General features: G+C 38.3%; 2 protein-coding genes and 1 long non-coding RNA gene across 5 annotated transcripts in view; 2 read left to right on the top strand and 1 right to left on the bottom strand.

Moving 5' to 3' along the window:
• tmem231 (transmembrane protein 231) overlaps window positions 1-17,662 on the top strand; it is a 41,131-nt gene extending 23,469 nt beyond the window's left edge. The window contains exon 8 of one of the 2 annotated variants that reach the window (XM_028448791.1): window positions 17,537-17,662. The gene's annotated coding sequence lies outside the window, so the exon portion shown is untranslated. Of the gene's footprint in view, window positions 1-14,768; window positions 14,875-17,536 lie in introns of those variants that run through there. The other variant, XM_028448790.1, reaches the window with a different exon arrangement.
• chst6 (carbohydrate sulfotransferase 6) overlaps window positions 1-20,984 on the top strand; it is a 28,534-nt gene extending 7,550 nt beyond the window's left edge. For both annotated transcript variants that reach the window (XM_028448783.1, XM_028448781.1), the window contains exon 2: window positions 17,537-20,984. In XM_028448783.1, the coding sequence (XP_028304584.1) occupies window positions 17,579-18,775 (1,197 nt within the window). In that variant the 5' untranslated portion in view covers window positions 17,537-17,578 and the 3' untranslated portion in view covers window positions 18,776-20,984. The remainder of the gene's footprint in view (window positions 1-17,536) is intronic.
• Window positions 20,985-22,472: 1,488 nt separating this feature from the next.
• LOC114464530 (uncharacterized) lies at window positions 22,473-24,379 on the bottom strand. Its single transcript, XR_003674226.1, has 2 exons — window positions 23,865-24,379; window positions 22,473-23,789 (listed from the first exon to the last, which is right to left on the bottom strand). It is a non-coding gene; the product is annotated as an uncharacterized LOC114464530 (long non-coding RNA).
• Between the last annotated feature and the right edge of the window lie 48 nt (window positions 24,380-24,427).

Genomic DNA, 24,427 nt, shown 5'->3' with positions numbered 1-24,427 from the left:
TCTCGGTCATAAGAAGTTGAAATAATTGGAGCACTTTCAAGGCTTTTATTTCATTTTAAATGTAACATTTGAATTTAGATTTTGATTTAAATTTAACATTTTTAAACATTTGCATTTATTGTTGATGATTTTAAAAGAATGTTCTGTCTTGAATGTGAGAAAATTGATCCAAATGTGAAGAAAGTATGCTAAATATTGACAAGCTAGACCAGTTATCTTTTATTTTATTTTTATTTTTATTTATTTACATTCAGCACCCGATATAAGCCTGTTTTCAAGGTCAAATAAAAAAGTGTGATTTTAACAGTTTGCATAAACCAATATGGCACACAGTTCTTGGTGTGAGATTCATCCTTACCAGGTCAGAATTAGACATAAACGACAACATTACTTTAACAGTGAATTGAATTATTGCTTTATAAAGACAAAATTGCTGTAGGCAGAAGTTTTTTTAAAAGTTACAGCTCAGAAAACACGTTTCTGTTCCGATGGGGTTTTTTTGGTGGTGGTGGTTAGAAACCAACCTGCCAGTCTGGTTGAGCGAGGTGTGTCCTCAACCACATTAATTAACCCTATGAATTATTGATCTGGAATAATTTCACGCAATGTGAGCCGCGATCGAGGTATCCGAGGGTTACGGTGCTGCGCTCCGAGCATGGAACATATCATTTAAGATAAGTTGGTATGGACTGTAGAATATGGATCAATGACTGCATTTGTTTGCCTTCCTCCTCAAACATGTAGTACACACAAAGACCTAAATATACCCCACTCATCAGCCTTATCCCTCCCTGTACCGCCACAAACAAATGTATTAGTATGTTTGCCTTTGCACTGAGACACAAGATGAGGAAACGCCAACACTGCACGAAAACCACATTTTCAGTACATTTATAATCTGTGGAGTAAGTCTAATTTAGAATTAGAAACAATGGCCAGATTGTTCCACTAGTTTGGATAGTTTAAGATCTCTCTCTCTCAAACTAAAACCTTAGTTTTAGCAAGAAGTTCTCCGTTGTTCGTTTATATACTATTTAAAATGCTGTTCAAGAGTATCAGTGGGGCTTTTGTTATCAGGAGACGCAGCAATATAAAGTTCAGTCCCAATGAGAAACTTAGATTAATTTAAAGTAACAAACTTGACCAAAAATGTTGTTAAGCACCTCCCTGTTCTGGCAAAAAAACAAACAAACAAGAAATCACATGTTTTTCGGTGGAGAGCAAATACAAACTTTCAAGCTGCAATTTCATCATTTTTCCTTTCTTTTTGTTGTAAATGATGTTCGATTCATTGAGCTATGAGGCATACATTTGATTTGATCTAAAGAAATAATTATTGGGGTTTGCAGCTTTAAATTTCCTTGATTTTCTGATAATTTTTTGGGGAATAATTTGAAGAAAGTTGCAGGATTTTGTAAGTTTCAGAATTTGTGTATTTGGAGTGGCTGTTTTTTGGTCATTTACACAATGATTCATGTTTTCTCTGTCGTTTTTCCCAGAGGTGTATGGAGTACTGATATATCCTACTCAAGTAAAAGTAATTAAATTCTTACTAAAGAGTGTAAATGTTTGATAAATAGTCAACAAGTTGATGACACTGAAAAACGCACTGGTGCAAAAGTGCCTATAATTTGCTTGCATCACATTTGTTTATACTGTTTATGTAGTGTAATTTTTAGAGAGAAGTACACTAACTCTGTGTACTGTGTAGCTTTGACTCAATTTAAAAGCTGTGAGCTATGAGAAGACTGCCTGGATGGACCGTTTATTTGTCTTTTGGAAACAGAGCTTGGTGCAGCTGCACAGCATCTCGAAACAACCCCAAAAGACTGTCATTGTTTCTGTGTGTGCACAGCTGAGCACCACAAGCAGCAAAACTGGTGCTTACTATTATTGTAGCTGGTGCAGCTTCTATTGAGAACGCTAGTAGACAACAGGTAACAACAGGTATTGTGTTAATCAACCGCTTGTGTAGGGATGGGCGAGATACTGTAGACTAAAAAAATGTATCCAGATAAGTTCTGGTATTTATCAGGTTAAGAATAAAAATCATGATAAAAAAAACAATAAATAAATAAATAATTTAAACAATTTCCATCTGAAAGTGTAAATAGGTTCCTTACAAACACCAAATTAATTTGAATACATCAACACTAGAATCTGCTTCAGGAATAGCATTTACACATTAAAAAAGGCTACAATAGCTGCTGACTCAGAGAGCTCATGAGCTTGTATTTTATGGAATATATTTTTGCATGTGGGTCACTCTGTTAGCATTTCCTATCTTAAAATGATATTATTTTCTTAAGAAAGAAGTACATGAAAAGCAAAAATAACTCCAATTGTGTTTTTACTGCTGCTGAATATCTGATAATGAGTTACATAAAGTTCTGGTTGATAAATACCTCTCTGACTTCCTATAATTAAACCAGATCAGGCTGATGATTTAATCATTAATCTACTGTGAGCAGTACTAACAGGATATTTTGGTGTAATAATCATAGTAGTTACATTACTGTCTAATGGGACAAGCTTTGTCTTGTAAACACGTGAAATATAATAAAAAAATGTTGCATTTCACAAGTTGGGACGGATGAATACAGTGACGTTAGTTTTATGCTAACACTTATTTCACACGCCTTGTGACATGTTAGCTTTATACTTCGGTACAAGTTTTAAATCTTACCAAAAACAAATCGGTGGCTCTTTGTGGTTTGATGACAGTAAGCCATGTACGTTTTACTTGGTCTCTTCCTTTTAAGAAGTTGTTAGCGTTAGCGCTTAGCCCAGTTTTATGTTTCGGTGGGTTAGCTTAGCTTAGCATGCTTTAGTCCACTTTCCAGTTCATAATCGTTGCTGGTACATTTCTGTCACCGTGTTTATGGAACTTTGGGTGGATCTGGTGGAGGATCTTGGACTGATTCACTTTGTTGGATGTTGTCTAGTCTTAACCAAGTAGCGGTCCTTGATGTACCGCTGCATGGCAGCTTCAGGATGTGATGAGCAGCGAGAGGCGAGAGACTGCGGAGGCTCTGCAGCGGAGCTCCCACGAACAGCGCTCCGCTCCCCAGAGAATAATAGTTTGTTGACAAAAACTTGGGGTAATTTTGGCCCACGGAACAAGGTTTTTAGGGGCATTCTTGGCTTATTGAGGGACAAATGGCCCATGGCCCTTGCTAATTTCCAACATGGGAATTTATCATTTCTATCGTGGGATGACATATTCTTACCGATGAGAATGTTTTCACGATATACTGCAAACGATAACATATCAAACATTCTTATTTAAGGTTGGGTATAGGGATACATCCTTACCGGTCCTGTTAATGGTATTTTTAAGGTTGCGTTAATCCTCAAGCCTCAGACAAACATTGATACTGCCGTGCTGCCTGTCAGTACTCCTTAAAGGAGACATATCATGCTTTTAAATCCTTTCTTTTTACATATAAATCATACAGTTGTGGTCTATATAAAGTGGAACTGCAATGCTTGGGTCTGAATTCCTCATTATTATAGCTCCACAGGCCCCTTTTCTGATGTGCTTCTAAGAACAACTCGTTTTGGTGCGGTCTCTTTAAATGCAAATGAGACACTTCATACCCCGCCCCCTCTCCAGGTTGCAGAGGTCACACTTGGTTCAACTCCACCCTGTTCGGCCATTTTTGTAGTTTGATAGAAGAGATACGATTGTCTAGCGGTGCAGAAAATGTTTATTCACACGTTATTTACAAAATGTCAACAACAGAAGACTTGTCCATCCAGCCTTACATGTTAAAGCCAGAGTCTGACCCGGCGGAGCGAGATGAAAATGAAGACGATGAACCTGCAGAACCCTAACAAGTGAGCTAACACAAGCACCGAGCTAACGCTAGCCCCAAGCTAACGTCACAAAATGCATTTTAATACAGTCTTTTCGGAGACAAAAACGGCAAAATGAAATGACTAATGAAAACTTTAGACTTAAATTAAACCACGTAGGCCATATCATCAAGGATCTAAAACGCGCACACAGTGCTAACAAATGAAGACGGTGCAACTGCTAATGCTAACAAAACAATGACAGGGACGTCTTATCATCACACTTTTTAGCGTTATTTACAGCTTACCGAAGTGCTCTGTTCATCGTCTCCAAAGATAGAAGGAATTGAACCCTCAATCAGACAGTCTTTCTGTAAATCCTTCTTTATACTGGTGGAGGTTGCTGAAGAAGTCATCCTTGAAGTGCTTTGCACACACAAAAATGACCTTACCCACAGATGTGGGTACATTTCCGTGAAAAATAAAACTCAACCAGGATCTTTGAAAAGGTTCTGATGCTGGGAGACGTTGTAATGAAGCGTGTGGGTTACTACATCCAACAACCGAACATTATGACTTATCCTCTTGTAACTTCTGCATCCTTGAGCTTGGACTACAAAATAAAAGCGAGAAATAAAAATGGCGGATTGCTCGAAGTGTTGGGCCTGGAGTCGATGTCCTAATTTGGCAGTTCCGCTGCAAATACTGTGACGTTATTGTTCAAAAAACGTAATAGAGAATAGAAAAATCAAAACAGATTGAAAAATATGACCAAAGCAGAATATAAAGATATCTACGGAGCACCTGAAGAGACTAATTTGAACTTTTCTGTATTTCTAAGCACTCTAAATATACAACAAAATGCATTTAAGGGCTAAAAAAGTGGATTTTACATGATATGTCCCCTTTAAGAACCTGCATGCGGAGCTGACTGATGGGAGGGGCTACTGTAGACGGTGCTCGCCTTTTTGCCTCACTTCATGAGTAAGCGTGTCTGTAGACGCTATCCACATATTCTTTTTTTCAGCCAAAAAAATGTACATTACAGTAAAACACATGGCTATTTAAGCAGCTATTGTGATTTTGAGTCAGAAAAGTGTGTGCCGCTGCAGAACCAGAAGCAGATGAGTTGTGTGTGTGTGTGTGTGTGTGTGTGTGTGTGTGTGTGTGTGTGTGTGTGTGTGTGTGTGGGTGTGTGGGTGTGTGTGTGTGTGTGTGTGTGTGTGTGTGTGTGTGTGTGTGTACGCCGTGCAGGGTTCTCCACGTCTTAGCCATTAGCCTAGACGATAATCCTCCGCGGCAGCCACGCTTCTGCCGTCTGTCGCGCCGTCTCCGTCTTCTCCAGTGGCGGCGAGTGCTGGCAGGCAAACCCGCTGCTTTGTGGGCCACTGGATCGCCTCGGCGTAGTAGTAGGTTTCCTCGCACATCGGCCGCTACCGTGCCTCGGCTGCCGGCAATGTTCAGTTTGAGTAATGACTTGCGATCATATATTATCTTATAGCTAAAACGTTGCGAGTTAATATGGCAAAACAGGGGTTAATCAACATAGTTAGCCTTGTTGTCAAGGGCCAATGTAGCCGCAGCCATCAAAAGCGCAGCTCACTAATTCTCCTTTTGCACGATTTTTCACTGTTAAGTTTTGTTCGATATGCTTGATTTGAATATTTTTATTGTTTAGATAGTTGGTTTAGTGTTGTGTTAGCATAAAAAAGTTTTTTGTACTGTATTTTTTTAATTGTTTTATTTATACATGTATAGTTTTTTTATTTTGAACTACTTATTTTGTATTTTTCATTTATTTTGTGTGGTTAAAAATGTTCAAAAATTAACAGATTGATGTTCATTATTTGGGTTTTTTGTTTTTTTGTTTGTCTGTTGATTTTTATAAAAAAGTAAGGTATTGATAAAGTACTGGATCGCTAAGGAGTTTTGATGAGAGTAGTAATATCGATAAATCTTTAACGATACCCATCCCTAGTTGGGTAACACATTTATGTGCTGAGTCAGACTTGGACCATAGGTTATTATCACACTGGTGGAGCAGTACCTGCATGTGATGTCTTTCCTACTTTTCAACATCCTCTGCCTAAAGGAAGAGGACGCAGACAGACCAACAGGAACTAATAAAGGGAAGAAGCCTGGTTAACTGTATCACTGAAGATAATGCCTCTATACACAGCACAAACACACACACTGACACATGAGCACAGACAGAAGAAATTAGGTGAGAACCTAATCACTCCATTCTGAAGGAGGGACCGTAGGCTTCTTCCATTTCTTTTGTCACATTTGCTTGGGAATTTGCAATTGTATAGCAGCTGTGTGTATGAATTGAGGTCAGACAAAGGTCTATTTTTCAACAGCATCAATGAAGGAAATTTGCTGTAAAAAAAACATAGCAATTGCATTCAGAGACAGGAGACAAATTCACCTTTTACCTTTTATTAAACCAGTAGAAGACTTATCCAGTCAAGTTCTATAATTACCCGTTTACATAGTTACTGATGATAATAGTGATGAAGTTAGACATCAATGATGGCAGACAAATTCATCAACTCTCAGCAAAACACAGAACCTCTGCTCCCACGGTCACAAGACCATCGATTATAGATATGCTCTCGCTAAGTATCGATTTTTTTTTTTTTTTAATCAAAACCTTTTCTGCTTTTCCACTAAAATGTGCAGGTACATTTTCACAGAAATTTTGTCACTGTTTGTTGAAGGAACCAATATATTGTTTACTGGAATATTGCACTATACTGGTGTCACTGGTAAGAAAGACCCTATTTTTTGTTTTCAGAAAGCACTATTGGAGATACTTATTCGTTTACATTGGTATGTTGACACTTATTTACAGAAATGTTGCACTAAAATAGTGTCACTGTTCATAGGACACTTTTTCAATTTATTGTCTTTCAGAGATGTAAAATAAAATTTGTATTTTTTCACTTAATCTTTATTTTCTTGTTATGTCATAGATTATCGTAGATTGATTTCTGACCAATATATTGATAATCGCAGTATCGTCATATCGTGAGATAATTGTTATTGTGAGCTTTGTATCACGTATCGTATCGTAAGGTCCCCAGAGGTTCCCACCCCTGCACTAGTATATGGTGCAGGGCAGTTTATTAAATTAAATACACAAAATCAGCAGCTCAAGTACCATAGTTCTTTTAAAATATCCATCCATCTGTTTAAATATTCTTTTAATGTATTTTGTGTAATTTTCCATTTAAATTAATCCATCCATCCATTTGACAACCTGCTTGCTCCTATTCATTTAAAGAAATGATTAGTTTAAGTAAGTAACATTTATTTATATAGCACCTTTCACAGACAAAAAGCACACACAATATAAAAGGCCCAAGAGTAGCTAATTAACAGCTTGAACAAATAAACAAGTCTTAAGTTGGCTTTTGAAGGTGTCAACAGAGTCAAGTGAACGCAGAGAGAGCGGAAGATCGTTTCAAAGCCTGGGAGCAACAGCCTGGAAGGATCAATCTCCTCTGGTCTGAAAACGAGTGCAAGGAACCATGAGCAGATTCTGATCCACAGACCTCAGAGCCCGAACAGGTGCGAAAGGCTGGATCAGATCATTAATGTAAGAAGGAACCTGACCCTACAAGGCTCTGAAGCCTAGAACCAGAATTTTAAAATTGATCCTATAAGACACTGGCAGCCAATGGAGTTCTTTTAGAATAGGGGATATGTGAGTCCTCCTATTTGTACGGGTCAGAATTCTCGCACAGTTGAGACAGCTCCTCCTTGTTCAGACGTGAAAACAAACTATTACAGTAGTCTAAACGTGAAGACACAAAAGCATGAATGATAGCTCCAAATTATTCTGACACCATTTTCCTGAGTTTAGAGATGTTTCTTAGTTGAAAGAAGCAGTTCCTTGTCAGCTGCTACAGGCTATCAAATATTTGTAAATCTGACTCTGAAAAAGTCAGTGCTTCACCAGCCATGAATATCACTACACTACACGGTAACAGTGAAGGCTGAGTTTGAAGCCCTCCTGGGCATGCCCACAGCAGACTGGGGAGACCCCTTCCAGACAGCCTCATCCTGAGTTAGACACAACCTGGGGATGCGTTTACAGGATGAGACTCTGGAGCAGGTGGAAGCTCTCAACATATCTCGTGTAGAAGATGTGAATGAGCAGGGGAAGGAAGTGAGAGATGGAGACAGGGTCTCATCACCACCAGAGAACCCCCCACAGCCCAACCATTTCCCACCATCACCACCAGGGCTGAGGTGCACATTTCAGCTGATTCCAGGGCCGTAGCAGAGGTTGAGGGTTCAGTGTCCCCCCTTGAGGGATTGCCACCTTATTGTGGTCAGGGGGTTTGCGTGCCTCAGTGATCTTAAGAGCTAAACTAGTTGGAGCTTAGTCTTTAGGTGGGACACCCAAGTTGGACAGGTCTGAAGGTAGAGGCCTGACTAAGTACAATCCACTTCTCTGGGTTGGGGTTGGACACTTGCTGCAGGTAACAACCCAATTCAATGAAGAAAACACTGTTACAATGTTTCTGACTACCCCTCATATATGCCTGCCTACAACTGGCCCTGTTTACCATTAAAATATTTAGATAAAACTAAAAATTATTGAACAGTAAATCATTTCTATAGATAAATTCAAATGCCTCCAAAATTGCTGGATGGATAGAGTTGTGTTCAATTTTTTCAGAGGATGGTAAAAGCATGTTCAGTTGGCTTATAGCGTTTAGCAGCGCTCACTTTGTTGCTCATCATGCAACAGCTGGCTAAGTGAAAGCAGGACAAACACCTCGGAGTCCGTCTGCACATATTGCTACCAAGGAGCTTATGTTTGACACTTCATTGAACACAAAGGGATTTCAAAGCACTCAAAGCTAAGTTTTTGCCTGCTTGTAAAATCAAACAGAAGCACCTTGATGTGTTGCACTGGCTTTATATTCAGTGACCTACAGCTTCATTTAGAATTGAATAAATGCAGAAGTAAGATGATATGCAATAATGTGGAAACTATAGATTGATACTAAGCCAAAACGTGTAAGCAGTCTTTGTAACTGTTTTTAATTATAATACAACTATTTCTTAGTTGTATTTAAAACAACCATTTAAAAAAGAGGACAAGATGAGGAAGTGGGGTCTTTTCTGAAGTGCATTGTTTAGCTTTTTAACCCGAGGGCCTTGAGGTGAGAGGATCGTGTCGGGGCTTGTTCAGTAAGATGAGCACGAGAATCACCTCAGTCCCCAGGGATCGCAGCCTTCCACCGGAAAATGGGACTGATTGACTTTATACTGCACTGTTTCTTTTTATTGTGTTTGAAGACTTCCCTCATTTCAATGTTAGTAAGTAACTGTGATGGCTAAATCTTTCATGCTATCAGTCTGTGAAGGACATTATAGTCCAGATTTCCCTGGTTTGTATAGACTGTGGTCGTGTCTAGTGTACACTCTGCTCTGCTCCATGAGTCAGCTACGATTGGCTCCAGCACACCATGACCTTGATAGGATAAGTTATACATCTAGTCTAGGGTGACCTGATTTACCCGGGACAGTCCCGGTTTTCAGAGTTACGTCCCGTGTCCCAGTCGATTTCTGTTTTTCACAAGTTCAGTCTTGTTTATTAAGAAATTGATGTCTATTGCAGATGACAGAAAAGACCCTGAAAGCAGTACCGCATTTCGCCTAAAAACGTGATCTCTCTGGGCTGTGAGCTGTCAATCACAGCAGTTGCCATAGTAGCGCTTGCAATATAAACCATAAAAAGCTTGAAAGTCTACCAACTCAATGCTGATTGGTCGATAGCATTGACGATATTGGTTGTTCGCTTCTTCTCATGCTTTCTCCTTCAACATGCCAAAAACTTTTTTTTTTTTTTCATTATTTAAAGCATTTTTTTGTTAAAGGCACACCGCAGACTTTTTGACCTAAAGAGTTGACCCATATGAGTTATTTTAAATGATTCCTCAAGCCAATATACAGCACTTGATGATATCAATACTAGGGATGGGCGATATTGACAAAAAAAAAAAATCCCAATAATTTCTGGTATTCATCACGATAAAAATCCAGATAATAAAAACTATAAATAAAATAAAAAAAATTCACAACTTAGTGTAAACAGGTTCCTTACAAACACAAATAAATGTGAATACATCAACACTAGACACATTAAAAAAGGCTACAATAGCTGCTCACTCAGAGTTCATGAGCTGATATTTTATGGAATATATGAGTGTATATGGGTCACTCTATTAGTGTTATTGTATTTAATTAATTTATTTCCTCACTTGAAATAAAATTATTTAAAATGAAATGAATAGCACAAATAACTCCAATAGTGTTTTTACTGCTGATCAGGGCTTTTACCTTTAATTGGCCATGTAATGTTATTACATACATGGAATTTGTCCTCTGCATTTAACCCACTTTGTTGGATCTTTCTGTGTGTGAGCACCTCACACACAGAAAGATGGCGGTGTGTGCAGGGGGGATTCCGCCAACTTATTCTGTGGCATTCCGCTGCAGAGAATAAGTTGTTGACAACAAACGGGCAGTTTTGGTCCGTGGAACACCATTTTTTAGCGGGGCATTCTTGGCTAAATTGAGGGACAAATGGGCGGTGGCCCTCGCTAATTTCCGACATGTGAATTTATTGTTTACATCATGGGATACATATTCTTACCGGTGAAAATTTTTTTGACGATAAATCATAAACGATAAAATATCGCACATTCCTAATCAATGCTCAGAGAGGGGCTTCCCTCTTGAAATACCGCCCATGTAAGTTTGGAGAGACGGGCTTTGGCCAGGTCATGTAACCTGGAGAATGCCTGGAGAACTACACTTTATGGCAGTCACATGTACACAGGCTCGTATATACTCATTGGGCTAAAAGGCTTTTGCTAGTATTTTTCTGCCTGTTTGACTCCTGGTCACGGCCAAGGCAAGCAAAAAGTTTAAAACTGCTTCTGAGGAGGCTAAAAAGATGCCGCCAAGACCCGGCCCCCTCCGACCCGCCTTCCGCCCGACACGCTCATACCGGGTTGCCCATCCCTCATCCGCCCCGACCCCTGCTGCAGACGACAGCGACGACATATTTGAAATCCTGGTTGCTCCTCATAAGGGTATCGCACTGTTGAAGCAGTGCCAGGAACCGGCTTATCTCAAACTCTCACACTGCGCACCGCTGTAGAATTGACGGACCGTATTGCCCACATCTGCCCAGCCAGTTCCTGGTTCATCACATTGCTGCCTTTTCTTTTTTAAAGCTCTTTTTAGCTGATATTTGTGAGTGTCTATTCACTTCCGGGTTCTTCTTCTTCTTGTGTATTAATGGTGACGCTTCAGAGTTCTTCTTCTTTTACTAATTTGAATGTTGCATTTCTGGAAACAAGACCAACAAGACGTGTTGTGTATGGACCTCCAGTTTTAGCAGTCAGATCGAGATAGAGTGTTAGTCGATTTGTATAGTAGTGTGAGAACATGAATCGTGAGCTGCTCACAGTCAGGCTCTGCAATTGAGCCGCACAGTTTGAGCTGGAGCTGAGTACAACGATTGAAAAAATTGCAGTGTATGCCCGCCTTAATACATTTCATCCAAAAGGAAGAAATAAGAAACGTAATAAAAATAAGTAATAAAAGCATATGTAAATACTTATTTGGTTAAATTACTGTCCTGGTTTTGAATTATGAATATCTGGTCACCCTAAACACATGGAGAAATATTGTTAACTCATATGTTGCTTTAAGTCTTAAAGGTGCAGTCCGCAACTCTGAAATCCCTCTTTCCCCCTCCCTCCCGCTACTCTCTTGCCCTGCCTCCAAACTTTCCAAAGTCCGTCCCTCAGAGGAGCTAACAAGCTAACGTTAACCCGACAGCAACATCACATCAATATAACATGCTCTGTCAAAAGCATATTACTGCAGCGCTTCTCTCTCTCAATGTGCACACACCTCAGCAGCAGCAACAACACAGTGTCACTTACAGCAGCCACACGGAGGTTGCTGCGCGCACATGAACAAATGCACCACAGAGTTCTAGTGTAACAATTACAAATCAAACATAATGTAAATCAAGCAGCAGTAATTACCTTTCAAGCAGAAAAATGGCCAATTCCATTTTCTACTCCTCTAGACCATACACTGTAAAAAAGACGGTGCTAGCTCCGGGAAAAGGGCGGGGACTGTGAGCAACAGCTGTTAGACAGCCCACCAAACGCAATCCTGGCTCTGATTGGTTCTTTTTGCTCGGTCGCAGTGCATTCTGCCAAAGGCTGCAGGAGCAGTAGGAGGGACTCAATGAGCCTGTTTTTTTCACACAAACTACTACTTTGATGTAAAGCTACCCCTACATAGTGACAGCTTTAGCAAATATGACAAAAAGTCACTTTTATAAGAGTTGCAGACTGCACCTTTAAGCTTTAATTTCTTTTTCCCCACAAATAGTTAAAAATCCCAATAATAATATATGCATTGTATTGTTTTTGAGATTCATTTTTTTCTTTCTGTGATGATGCATCACTGCGATTATGACTGCTTTTAGTAAGTCACTTAGTTGATGATTACGGACATTTAGTAAATTATTTATTAAAATATTTATTTTGTTCAGAATACAAACATCCTTTGAGTTGTATTCGAAACACTAATAGAACATGCTGGAATTATTATATCATATGGGATGGGAATAAAACAGATTCCCACAATAGTGCCTGGTGTATAGATAATCTTTGTAACGTTGATACTTCGTGACTTTGTAAAAGCTCCAAAGTGCAGAAGAATGTATTACAGATTTAAAGGAGAAGACCTAATAATAAAAATAATGAGTTGTTTAAAAATTTTTAAAATTGACAAAAAAATTTACACCAAGACAGGTAAATATTCAATCAATTGTTATGCATCAAGAGGATCCGACACATACGTTTTTAAATTGTAATTTCTTATTTGGGTTGTTATATTTAATTCAGTTTCAGTTTGTTTCAGTTTAACACAAATATTTAATCATATCTCACAATTTAAAAATGTATAACGAGACTGAAACAGACAGAAGCAAGAATGAGTGAAACAAAACTCATTACACTCAAGTTGCCTTTCTCAAACAATACACACAAAAGAAATGCAAGCATTCAACAAAGTACATTTGAGTTGCATTTTTTAAATAATGCAACAAAAATAAATTATACAGCATTTAACAAAGTACACTTTATACCCTTACAAACATATTCCTACTGCTTTTTTGAAAATAAATAATGTGTCACTTATTTTTATTTCTTTATCAACATTATTCCATAATTTATCTATTTATAAACTGATCCCAGGCTGTATTTGCTGGTTTGGAGAGAGAAGCATCTTCTCACAGCACCATTTCCAGCCAGCAGACCCATATTGTAATGGAGCAGATCATGTACTTAATTAAGACTAGCAAAATGTTATGATAATCAACTCATGCGTCAATGTTTGTATGGGATTTGAGTAAAATTTGGATTTGCCAAAACCCGGATCTGCTGCAGTTTGAGATTTACACATCCTGATCCCTCTTCAAAAGGAGCCGCACCTAAAGGAATCAATCTAAAGACTAACTCCAGCCTGACGGGATTAAGATGTTTGAATATCAAGGAGGCAAATCCACTTTACTACTGCTGACATTTGTAAATAATTTACCAAAGGTAGAGGCAGAACCTGTGTGTGACGCATTGTGAGGGGTGTTACTATCAAATAAAAAAAGATGTCACCCCAAACGTATGCTGATCCTGAGTGTTTGTTTAAGTCCTGGAATCAAACCCAGGAGAATTTAGGAACTCTGTGCAAACTAATATCGGCCTCGAATCAATTTTTTTTAGTAGTAACCAAAATATGGGACTCTCCATCTTTGGTGTATCACACAAAGGAGTCTGCCTCAGAAAATGTTCAGTCCAAAAAATATTATCAATTGATAGACATTTGGAGAATTTGTTTTTAGCTTTTAAATGGAGGATTTGGTCGTGTAGATCCTGCCGAGACAGCCGGGGTCCAACAGCAAACGGTCCTCTGTCGACCTTCTCAGTTTTGAGGGTAAGAGGCAGGAATTTTTTCTTGAATAGAATTGAATAAGACTGAGGAAACAGATTTAATCTTTGTGGATTTATTTTGACCAACAGGTTTGACAAGAGTCTTCTGAAAATCAGGCAATGACACAAGTGTATTTATATTGAAAAGGGCAGGATCACTTGTGCATTTCCTGAAACTCGTGATTCTAATAATAATAATAATAATAATAATACATCAATTTTATATAGCGCTTTTTTGGTTACCCTGTAAGACAGCGGGAGTTACCCTGTAAGACACGGGCTGTATTATAAAGTTCTACCTCGTATGTTATTCTAGTTAGCATTGGCTGTGTAACAATTGTCTTAAATTTTATCAACAGATCAATCCCCAAAACAAGGAAGTGCAGACTGTGTTAAAATTTGATCAAAGGGGAAAATACACTGAGATCAACTTTAGATGATCCTTTTAGCAGACAGTTGATACGTTTAAGTTGAACAACAATACAAGAAATACACATTTTCCTACACGGTACCTATAAAAGCTACACAATTACAGTAACACAAGCACTTGTAATCAATTACTTTCACCTCTGAAAACAAATGATTTCTTTCAAAGATTTCCCTGTGGGAATAGTAAATAAATAAATAAAGCTTCTGTTTTTTCTATCAAAATGAGGCTGCTGACTCTGAACGTGTTGGTGTCGGTTATTCCTTTTGCGACTTTGAGGTATTTAGGTGTATTAGATCTACTTCTAATAATGTATTAAATCTAATTCAAGAAAGACAAAGATTACATACACCTCCTTTTCTTATTAAACTGGTTATAAGTAACTGTAAAGCATATTTACGACAAAGCGTAAAGCTTGTGTGGCCCTTTGTTAACTTCTCATTCAGTCAGAAGTTTAACACTTCTCAGCCTTGAGTCTTTGTGCTTGGTTTTCTCTCCAACAGCAGAGGCGTTTCTGAAAGGACCGCAGTAAAGATAAACATCATGCTCTGTTGGAAGGTGAACAGCAGCACCATTACTTACCTGCTCATCCTGCACGGCACTGCTTCGGTGCTACTTCCTGGCTGGTATGTTAAGTTTAAAACCTTAAACATGATGTGTTTCTGTCTTCTGGGGTCGATGTGACATGTTGGGTTCTGTGTTCATGTGGTGTAGGGCAGGGCTCACCAACAGGCTGCCCACGGGCACCAAGTAGCCTGTATGGACCATGTGATGGTTAACCATCTTTAAATGTTTATTTTCACTGAAACATTGTGATTAATGTTTTTAAGTGTTGCAGATTGGGCGTATGTGTTATGGTATGTTATATATAATATGGTATTTTAGATATTTTTATTTATTTTTTAATTTTTTTTATTTATTCAGTTTATTTCCGACATGGTTACATTCACTTTTTTTTTTTTTTTTTTACATTCTTTTGTACATGCCGAAAAAGGAGACGAGAGAAGCAGTTTGCTTATCTGGGTCCCGTCCCCTGTTTTACCATCGCAAATTTACATGGGTTTACATGTCTCTCTGGTCAAACATTCTTGAGTTGTTCTGAACAGTCCTTTCTTGTGTATTCTCATCTGTAGTCAGTGTTGTCTTTTTTTTTATTCCTCTTCCTCTCTATCGTTGTTCGTGTTGCCCTTGTTCCCTGCCAGACGTTGTTGGCATTCCTCCAGTTCAAGAATAGTTCCTCTTTCGAAGTTGTTTGGAAGTTTTTTTTTCTTTTCTTTCCCTTTTCATCCATAATGTCACCACTCGGGAATGTCTCTTTTGGACACACAAGTTTGCAGCTTGTTTTGTCTCTACATGAATATATTTTTTAAAACGCAAGGGTATTTTTGTAAAATAATTGTTACATCTTACAAATGTTATATGTTGTACAATTAGTTAAAAGTTGTTTGTCAGTAGCTAGTAAAATAGGAAGATGATAATTTTCTATGTAATGAAAATCAATCAATTGTATAAATTAGGGGAAATAAAGTGTTGCATGTTGAAACTTAAACATTTCCAACTTTTTTAAATTACTGCTCGCCTTTCTTATTCTCTTACCATCTAATTAAAGTGAAACTGTGAACATTTGATATTTAAGAAGTGCTTTTCTAACTGGTAGCCTTTCAGTACCTATAAAGTAGCTCACAGTTTCAAAAGGCTTGGTGACCCCTGGTGTAGTGGATTTGAAGCAGAATAATGTCTGTTGTTTATTTGAAGCTAAAGTTGATCATTGTACTCCACTAGCCTGTCCTCACACCTCGACATAAGCGTATAGACAGCAGGTTGCATTCAGCACCAACATCTTTGTGTACTTAAAAAAAAAAAAAGATGTATTTTATTTCCATGTCATAGTCATTTCAACATCTGTAATTTGTCAAAGCTACAAATTGTAAAGCCATTAGTCTTTTTTCGGGGCAGGTCACATTCGGCTATGAACAATGTGTACATAGCCTATTTGACATGTTCATCATTGTTTGCATTGGAGTTACTATTCAAGATTAACATTGTTTAATTATATTTAGTCCAAAAGAACCCTCCAGATAGTTTTTATAATCATCAAATAAGCAACGCAAGCCTTCAAAGGCATTTCTGATGTTAAAGTTTATTCCAGCAAAATGTATTTATCAATCTTGGTCGGCCTAAAGTAATCTAAATCAGCTCTACCACATTCAGAGCCAAACAAACTTTATCAATACTCATGGCATTGCTGCAAGGATTTATCAACAATTCTAGTTCACTATAGTGTTCACAACATATCAAGCTGTTTTTGTACCTTTGACTGAAAAAGCTCCAATGGTAAGAGTGTATACACTGTAACAGATTTCATATTCTTAAGAATGTTGTCTTGTCTGGACATTTTATAACTAATAAAAGATGAAAACTCATGCAGACAGCCTGTTATCGCCATCATGAATATTGAAGTCACTCCGTCAACAAATAAAGTCCATTAACAAACACATTCAGAACCCAGTCCAAATCTCTAATAAATGTTGGAAAACTGAGCACATCCACAAACTAAAGTCAGAGTTTTCTAATCCATACCTTCAAACTACCATGAGGAAAACCTCTCAGCCCAAACCCATCAAGGACTGTAAGACCAGCCAACTTCTGTGTAGGAAAAATATCATCCATCTTATGAGTCAAACTGAGTCAAGATGGACTTTTATCTACCTAGCACAGGGGTCACCAACACATTAAATTAACCATGTTTAAATGTTTATTTTTCACTGAAACATTGGGACAAATGTTTTTGAAGATTTAGTGTACAGTCAGTGGTCATATATAAAACTTTGTAAAATACGTTGATTGTTACATTTTATAAATGTTACTTGTTACGCGATTAGTCAAAAGTTGTTTGTTAGTAGCTCGGAACATGATGGTTTTCTGTGAAATGTTGAAAATGAAACAATTGCATAAATTAGGAGAAATAAAGTATTGCATGTTGAAACTTAAACATTTCCTACTCTTTTCAGCTACTGCTAGCCTTACATATTATCTTAGGCTCTAATTAAAGTGAAACCGTGAACATTTAGTGTTTAAAGAAGCTCTTTTCAAACTGGTAGCCCTTTGGACTATACTTTACCTATGAAGTAGCTCTGAGTTTCAGAAAGGTTGATGACCTTTGACCTAGCATATTAACAAAACCAATCTCATCATAGGTTATTTGACTATTTTGCAACACATTTAATTTCCCAAATAAGACAAAAGAAACTTTGTTTTTTCTCTCTAACAGCAGTAGAAACTCCCTAAGGAACGACGGTGAACAATAGTCATCATGCCCCGCTGTCGAGTGAACCTGGGGACCGTCACATTCCTGCTGATCCTGCAGGGCGCTGTGGTGGTGCTGCTCTGTGGGTGGTACGTCCAGCTCAGCCCCTGCAGCTCCCCTCCGTCTAACCCCAAAGTTCACGTCCTACTTCTGTCGTCATGGAGATCGGGCTCATCTTTTGTCGGACAGGTGTTCAGCCAGCATCCGTCTGTGTTTTACCTGATGGAGCCAGCTTGGCACATTTGGACCAGTATGCAGAAACAAGGAGCAAAAAAGCTCAGAATGGCGGTGCGGGATTTGATACGAAGCGTCTTCCAGTGCGACCTTTCTGTGATGGATGCCTACCTCCCGGAGAACTCTGGGGTTTCTTCGTTGTTTATGTGGAGCCACAGTCGAGCACTGTGCTCACCACCTGTCTGTCTTCTCACGTCACGGGATGAGCTCAGTAATCAGACCCTCTGCAATGAAAAGTGTAACGCTCAAGGTCTGCAGAAGGCAGAGGAGGCCTGCAGCACCTACAGCCATGTCGTCTTGAAAGAAGTGCGCTTCTTTGAGCTCGAATCCCTTTACCCCCTTTTGCAAGACCCTAATCTGAATCTACGCATTATCCATCTGGTACGAGACCCGCGTGCCGTAGGACGGTCCAGGGAAGCGTCTGCTAAGGCGTTACTCAGTGACAATAACGTGGTTTTGGAGCACAAGAGCTTTCCACCGGCTGAGGTTCAGTATCAGGTCATACAGGAGATTTGCAGGAGCCATGTGCGCATCAATGAGAGGGCCATCCTTAAGCCTCCTCCGTTTCTCAAAGGCCGCTACAAAATGGTTCGCTACGAGGACGTGGCGCTCAACCCACTTGAGGAGATAAAGTCCATGTATGAGTTTGTAGGTTTGGAGATGACCAGGAAATTGGGTGACTGGATTTTCAACGTGACTCATGGGAAAGGCCAAGGTACCAGAAAGGATGCCTTCAAAATCACCTCACGGAACGCAGCCGACGTCTCACAAGCATGGCGCACTGCAATGCCGTACAACAAGGTCTCACGGATTCAAGATGTTTGTAAAGGGGCAATGTCTCTGCTCGGATACAGGTCGGTGCACAGCGACAAAGAGCAGAAAAAGCTTGACATCGATCTGCTGGTACCAAAAGAGCCGTATCAGTTCAGCTGGTTACCAGTCAAGACGCAGCACCCGAGTGAAGATTAAAGGAAAACAAAGACAGCTTATGGACAAGAACATGTCTGCTTGTTTCCTGTACTGGTACTGCTGACTTGATTCTCATACCTGGGGACTTTATTGTTGGAGTTTGTAACCTTTGGTTTTGGTACTAAACTGAGAACGCAGCATTTTATTTATTATTTCTGTGTTTTACGAACAACACATCAGTCTTAAAGCCAACAGACCAGGCAGAAAGTCATTTGTACACGTTAGTTTCTAAAAATGTTTTGAAACTGTTGAAGTCTAAATTTATATCAACATGTTTTAGTATTCCAGGGGATTTGGGATTATAGCAGTTGTTACATAAATTGAGCAAGTTTGGATTGTTGTAATTTATTTTTGTGCATGTTTTGAAATGAATGTTTGAAGTAATTATAATTTTGGTAAAAAGCAGCTAACCTCAACTCTGTAAGCAAATTTACCACAGAAATAGAGTAGGTTTAGTTTTAGTTTAAATATGCAAAAAAAGCATTTCTGAATGCATTGTCAGCCGTGACCTACAATAAAAATGTTGTTTGAAACATTACTATAATACTTCAAATAATTTGACATAAGTCAGATCCATAAATTTGACATTTTCAATTGTCATTGTAAAACATCAATCTGATTTGAAACTTTAGATGTTTAAAGTGATTTCATTTTCTTAATGTCACATTTTTAAGAGAATCTTTGGGAATGACCAAACTTTTAAACTTTTAACATTTTACTTTTAACCACTTAATTTTTTCTCCAGGTTTCTGTTTGTAATTGTGGGTTGTATACAAATAGAGTTGTTGTTGTTGTTTCTGGTTAATATATAATAAAAGGCATTATTTTTCTGTTCATGAAGATCACAGTTCCAGGTTCATCTACAATCACCTTCGAATCAATGTTTGTGGAATAAGTTGAATTAGCTAAAAGCAACATCAATGTTGTGTCTCAAAACGGCAATATTTTAGTTACAGTAGCATCTTAACATACAGTACCTTATGTGACAGTGAAACCTATATTTCAAGTCCTTTTTTCCTATTGTTACTGGAAAAATCATAAATAGGTTGCGTTTGTCTACAAAACATGCCTTTAATATGGTGAGTGCCAGGAGATGACAGCGTTGTAATTGACACCATATAACTCCACATTTTCACATTGGTAACAACACAAGTTACAGTTACAATGCTGTAGTATTTGTTAGTTACCATAGTAACAGTTCTATTCTCTCTTCCAGTAATGGAAAACTGATTCATTCATCTCATCTCGAACAAATATGTGAACTTTAATTAAACTTGAATGTGTTATTGATGATTTGTGAATCATGTGAAATCTTCCCAGTCAGATTTCAGAAAATTATTATTTGTATCTTTTTTTGTGCCTATGAGCTTTGGTTCAATATTCAAATATTCCCAGCAGATGAAGTTACATGATGTGTCAGATGAATGTTTCAACTCCAGTTTTGTCATCAGTTAAGTTGTCAATGAAGATGTTCATAGTCACATTTTGTATATTAAATAATGCTCTTTATAGTGCTAACCAAGTTTTAAATGATTTCAAAGACTGTTATTTAGGTTTATCTTTATTTTTTGGTTTATTTGTATTTTAAGAATATTGAAATAATCAGTATTTGCCACCTTCTTGTTTTTACTTTTCTTGCATGATCAGGTTTTAATATTGGATAAAAGGAGTGCTATTAAACTTTTCTGGAGCTCAAAAACGACTTTAAAAACAATCAGGAATCTCAATAGTCATCCTAGGGAGGTAAGCTACAGCTGCAGCCAGACTTTCTGTGCGATAATATTTTCACTGGCGTTTATTTGTGTTTTTTTTTTGTTTTTTGTCCGTTATAGGATTACGTCAAAAGTACAAAACAGATTTTGACAACATTTTAATCAAAGACATACCTTAGGCCATGGAAGATTAATATATAATATCCCATAGAGCTGGACATTTATTTCCCAAATCGATTGGATTTTGTTTCATGATTCAATTTGTTTCTATTTGTATCCATTTAATTTTTAATTTTTTTCAAGAACTTTTCAGTCACAGTTCCAATTTAGATTTTCAACTAACGCCATAAAAGATGAAACTAACCAAACTTGATGCATTTTTTAAAATATGAAGGCAAGGCAAATGTATTTGTGTAGCGGATTTCAAACACAAGGCAACTCAATGTGTAGACAACAGCTTAAAATCAATAAGAACATTAAAGTCGGCAACAAAACATTTAAAATCATCAGTAAAAACATTTAAAATCATCAACAAACATAAACAACAACATGACCAAAAATCTCCCTCTCAATCATACGCAATAGAGAAAGAGTGTCTTTAACTTTGACTTAAAAATGACCCTTTACATTAAGAATTGAGCCCACAGCGCTGCATGACACACAGTAGAAAACATTTTTTAAAATTAGATGATAGTTTTTTGGATTCTATGATCCGATACCGGGTCATTCAAAGGGAAATCAATTAAAATCAATTCATCTTTTTCTTTAATATATAAATGAAGATATACATTTCTTCCAAGCCTTAAAGTCTGAATAATCATGGTACCATGCATGATCAGTGATCCAGATATCTGTAAATATTTGGCAAAGAGGATATTTGGTGCTTAGCGGAGGTTTGCACTCTCTGAGATTAATTAAATGTTGGTCAGAAGCTCAGATACTTAGTTTAGTTCAAATTAATATTAGGGCTCCCTCTTGATTAAGTAATGATCTGTTCTTCAGGGACATTTCCTGTAGTGACAGGATCTATGCCTGTTCATAAAGACAAATAGGCTCTGAGGGTTCCATATAACGTTTTTACAACAGGGTAGGACTCTGCGATATGGACCAAAACTCATATCTCAATATTTTTTCTCAAAATGGTGATATTTAATGTAATTCAGGATTATTTTCATTCAAATGAACTCTGACCAGAAAGACAAATCTGGGTTAAATTTGCTGATGCAAAATGCCACACATTTATTCACCAACAGTTGCACAATATGTGCCACTTTTGGCTTTTTCTCTTGTAAGGGACAGCACGTGTGAGTGAGTTCTGTAGTGTGGCTTGTTTAGCTGTAGATCTGGGTTAGGACACATTCAGTAATCCATCTAACTCTGCTTTTCATGCTGTTCCGAGAAGTCGCAAAAGCATCCTAAATAGAGTATTTTGATACAAAATAAGCTATAAAAAATGTATACATCGATATAGGCGATATTGTACTTTCTATGTCGCCAAAATAGAAAACTTTATATATCTTAAATCTTAATATATCGCCCAGCACTACAACAGGTTACAGTGTAAAGTAAACAGAAACAGTATAGAGTCATACAGTGGGTGGTGATGTTGCCTCTGAGCTTGAAGGTTGAAGGCTTTATCGCTTCACTTGTGCCTTTGAGGAGTTTGCATGTTCTCATGGCATAGTTTCCCTTCCACAAGAACACGTAGTCTGCAACTGGCTTTGACTCCCTACAAACTCTAGACTGCTTTAAACGTTCTCATTTAAGTTTTACTGAATTCAACAACAATCACAAGACAAGCTCCTATGATGCAAAATCCCCTCAACTCCAAGATGAGTTGGGATGAAGAAATCAGCAAACATTACGCAATAGTATTTTATTGCAGCCGGAAATTTAAAACACGCCTCAGAGGATCAGTCGTGGTAAGATTAAGATAAGGAGTGAAAATGTATTCCCTCATTTGAAAGAATACACTGAATATCAAGTGAGTGAAACAAAAAAATATACTTTATTACACCTGAAACTTTGGCTGTTCTCATTGATATTGTTGTTGGTTTTGTGTCATTTGGAGCTGCCCTGAAACACGAGATGCATTCTTGAATGCTGGTGAGCAGATGCTGCAGAGCAACAATACATTTCACACCGAATAGTGAATACTTTACAATGAAGGGTCTGTCTATTAAAAACATCTGTAGTATGTGGCTCACTGCAGAACATTGTGTTCTTCTAGGAAAGCAGCACATATGTTGAAACTGCACACTGGCCTGTCAGATACCAATAAACCATAGACTCAGTAAAAGGTCATATGTGATCTTTGATCTGCTGTGGGGAAAACAAGATTAACATTTCAAGTCATAAAAGTCCACAACGACTTTCTTACCGATGTGAATAAAGTTAAACAAAGTTTTCATCTTTGCTGTTTTAAGCTTTTAGGAGGCGTAAAGAGTACTGACATATTCTACTCAAGTAGAAGTAAGACATACATTAAAAAAGTCAAGTACAAGTAAAAAGTAGCTCAATTAAATAGTACTCGAAGTAAAGGTTACTTTCACCCCTATGTTTATTTTTGGAAATACATTTTGCCACTGTTCCTTTGCTTACAGTAAACGTCTCATGTATAAACTTAAAAAGGAAGAGATGAAATCTTGCACAAATTGAACGTCATTTTTTTTTCCACAAAGGCATCTGTATAAAATAAATGGTTTGTCAAAATGTGCAATTGTCATTATTTTATATGAAACAACACCAATTAATTCAATTCAAAATTAAAAAAATGTAAATGTATGAACTCAAAAACTGATGTGTTAGGTTTAATCTCGTTGGTTGGCTATGATGTGATGCATTTGATTGTTGTGTGATTTTATTTGATTTTTTTTTTTTTTTTGTAGTTTCACAATGTCCATTAATCATTTTAAAACAAAAAATAATAATTTACTCAATAACGGTTGGGTGTAGATGTAATGGGGGTGGGGTGTTGCTGGGGAAGTTTGAATAACAGTGAATTGACCAAAAGTTTATGGAGGGAGAGTAAGCTACCGGGTGTGAGCACCCCTTAGTTACCAAGGAGGACAGCAACCATGATGTCACAAATTTATTAAAAAGATTAAGGTAAAACAGATTAAAATGCCCACAAATTAAAATCAATGTTTGCTAAAATCTATTAACGATGTGGGCTAATGAACGAATAAAATAAGGGTAAAAGTCACTGTCCACAATAAAATGCAATGTGCAGCTACGCCCAGGTCCTCCGCTCTCCCTTGTCCCAAGGCGGTAGATCCCACTGGTCACAGGCTCAGGGTCCCCTGAAAATGCAAAACATAGACCAGCATGGGGGTCCGAGACTACGTCCGAAGGAGGGGTGTTGCCACGTCACTTACAGGGCAAGGCAGAGTTCCCCTCTGCCTTTGCGTGTATGTGGCTCTTAACACTCCAATCAGTCTCGATACTTCCCGCTGGCTCCAGCCCTCCACACGCTGGGACACCTACACAGAACAACTACCGGCAGTCAAACGTCCCACAACAATATCCCCGATCTGACTTTGTCCAACAAGTGTTACTACGGTCCCATAGGGTACTCACACGGAAGGCAGAGTCCTCCTCTGCCCCTGCGTGTATATCGCCTCGCAACACTTGTGATCCCGGCGTGCTTGTGGTCCCCGATGCGTGTGCCATCCTGTGCCCTGGGAACCTGGAGGGCAGGGTCCTCCTCTGCCCCTGGGAACCTGGAGGGCAGGGTCCTCCTCTGCCCCTGGGAACCTGGGGAGGACCCACAGCTTCCCTGCTGCTCCTTCTCCTGTCTGTGTCGTTTTTCCTCCCCCTGCTCCTTCTCCTGTCTGCCCCTTTTATTGTGCTCCAGCCACAGGTGCTGATTAACCTCAGGTGTGTTGATTAGCCTCAGGGTTTGGACATAGTCATGTGATGGGGTTGATCAAATGACAGC

Source organism: Gouania willdenowi, chromosome 6, assembly GCF_900634775.1.
Source record: "Gouania willdenowi chromosome 6, fGouWil2.1, whole genome shotgun sequence".
NCBI lineage: Eukaryota > Metazoa > Chordata > Actinopteri > Blenniiformes > Gobiesocidae > Gouania > Gouania willdenowi.
The sequence above is the reverse complement of the archived record's forward strand: the minus strand, read 5'-3'. Positions and strand labels throughout refer to the sequence as shown.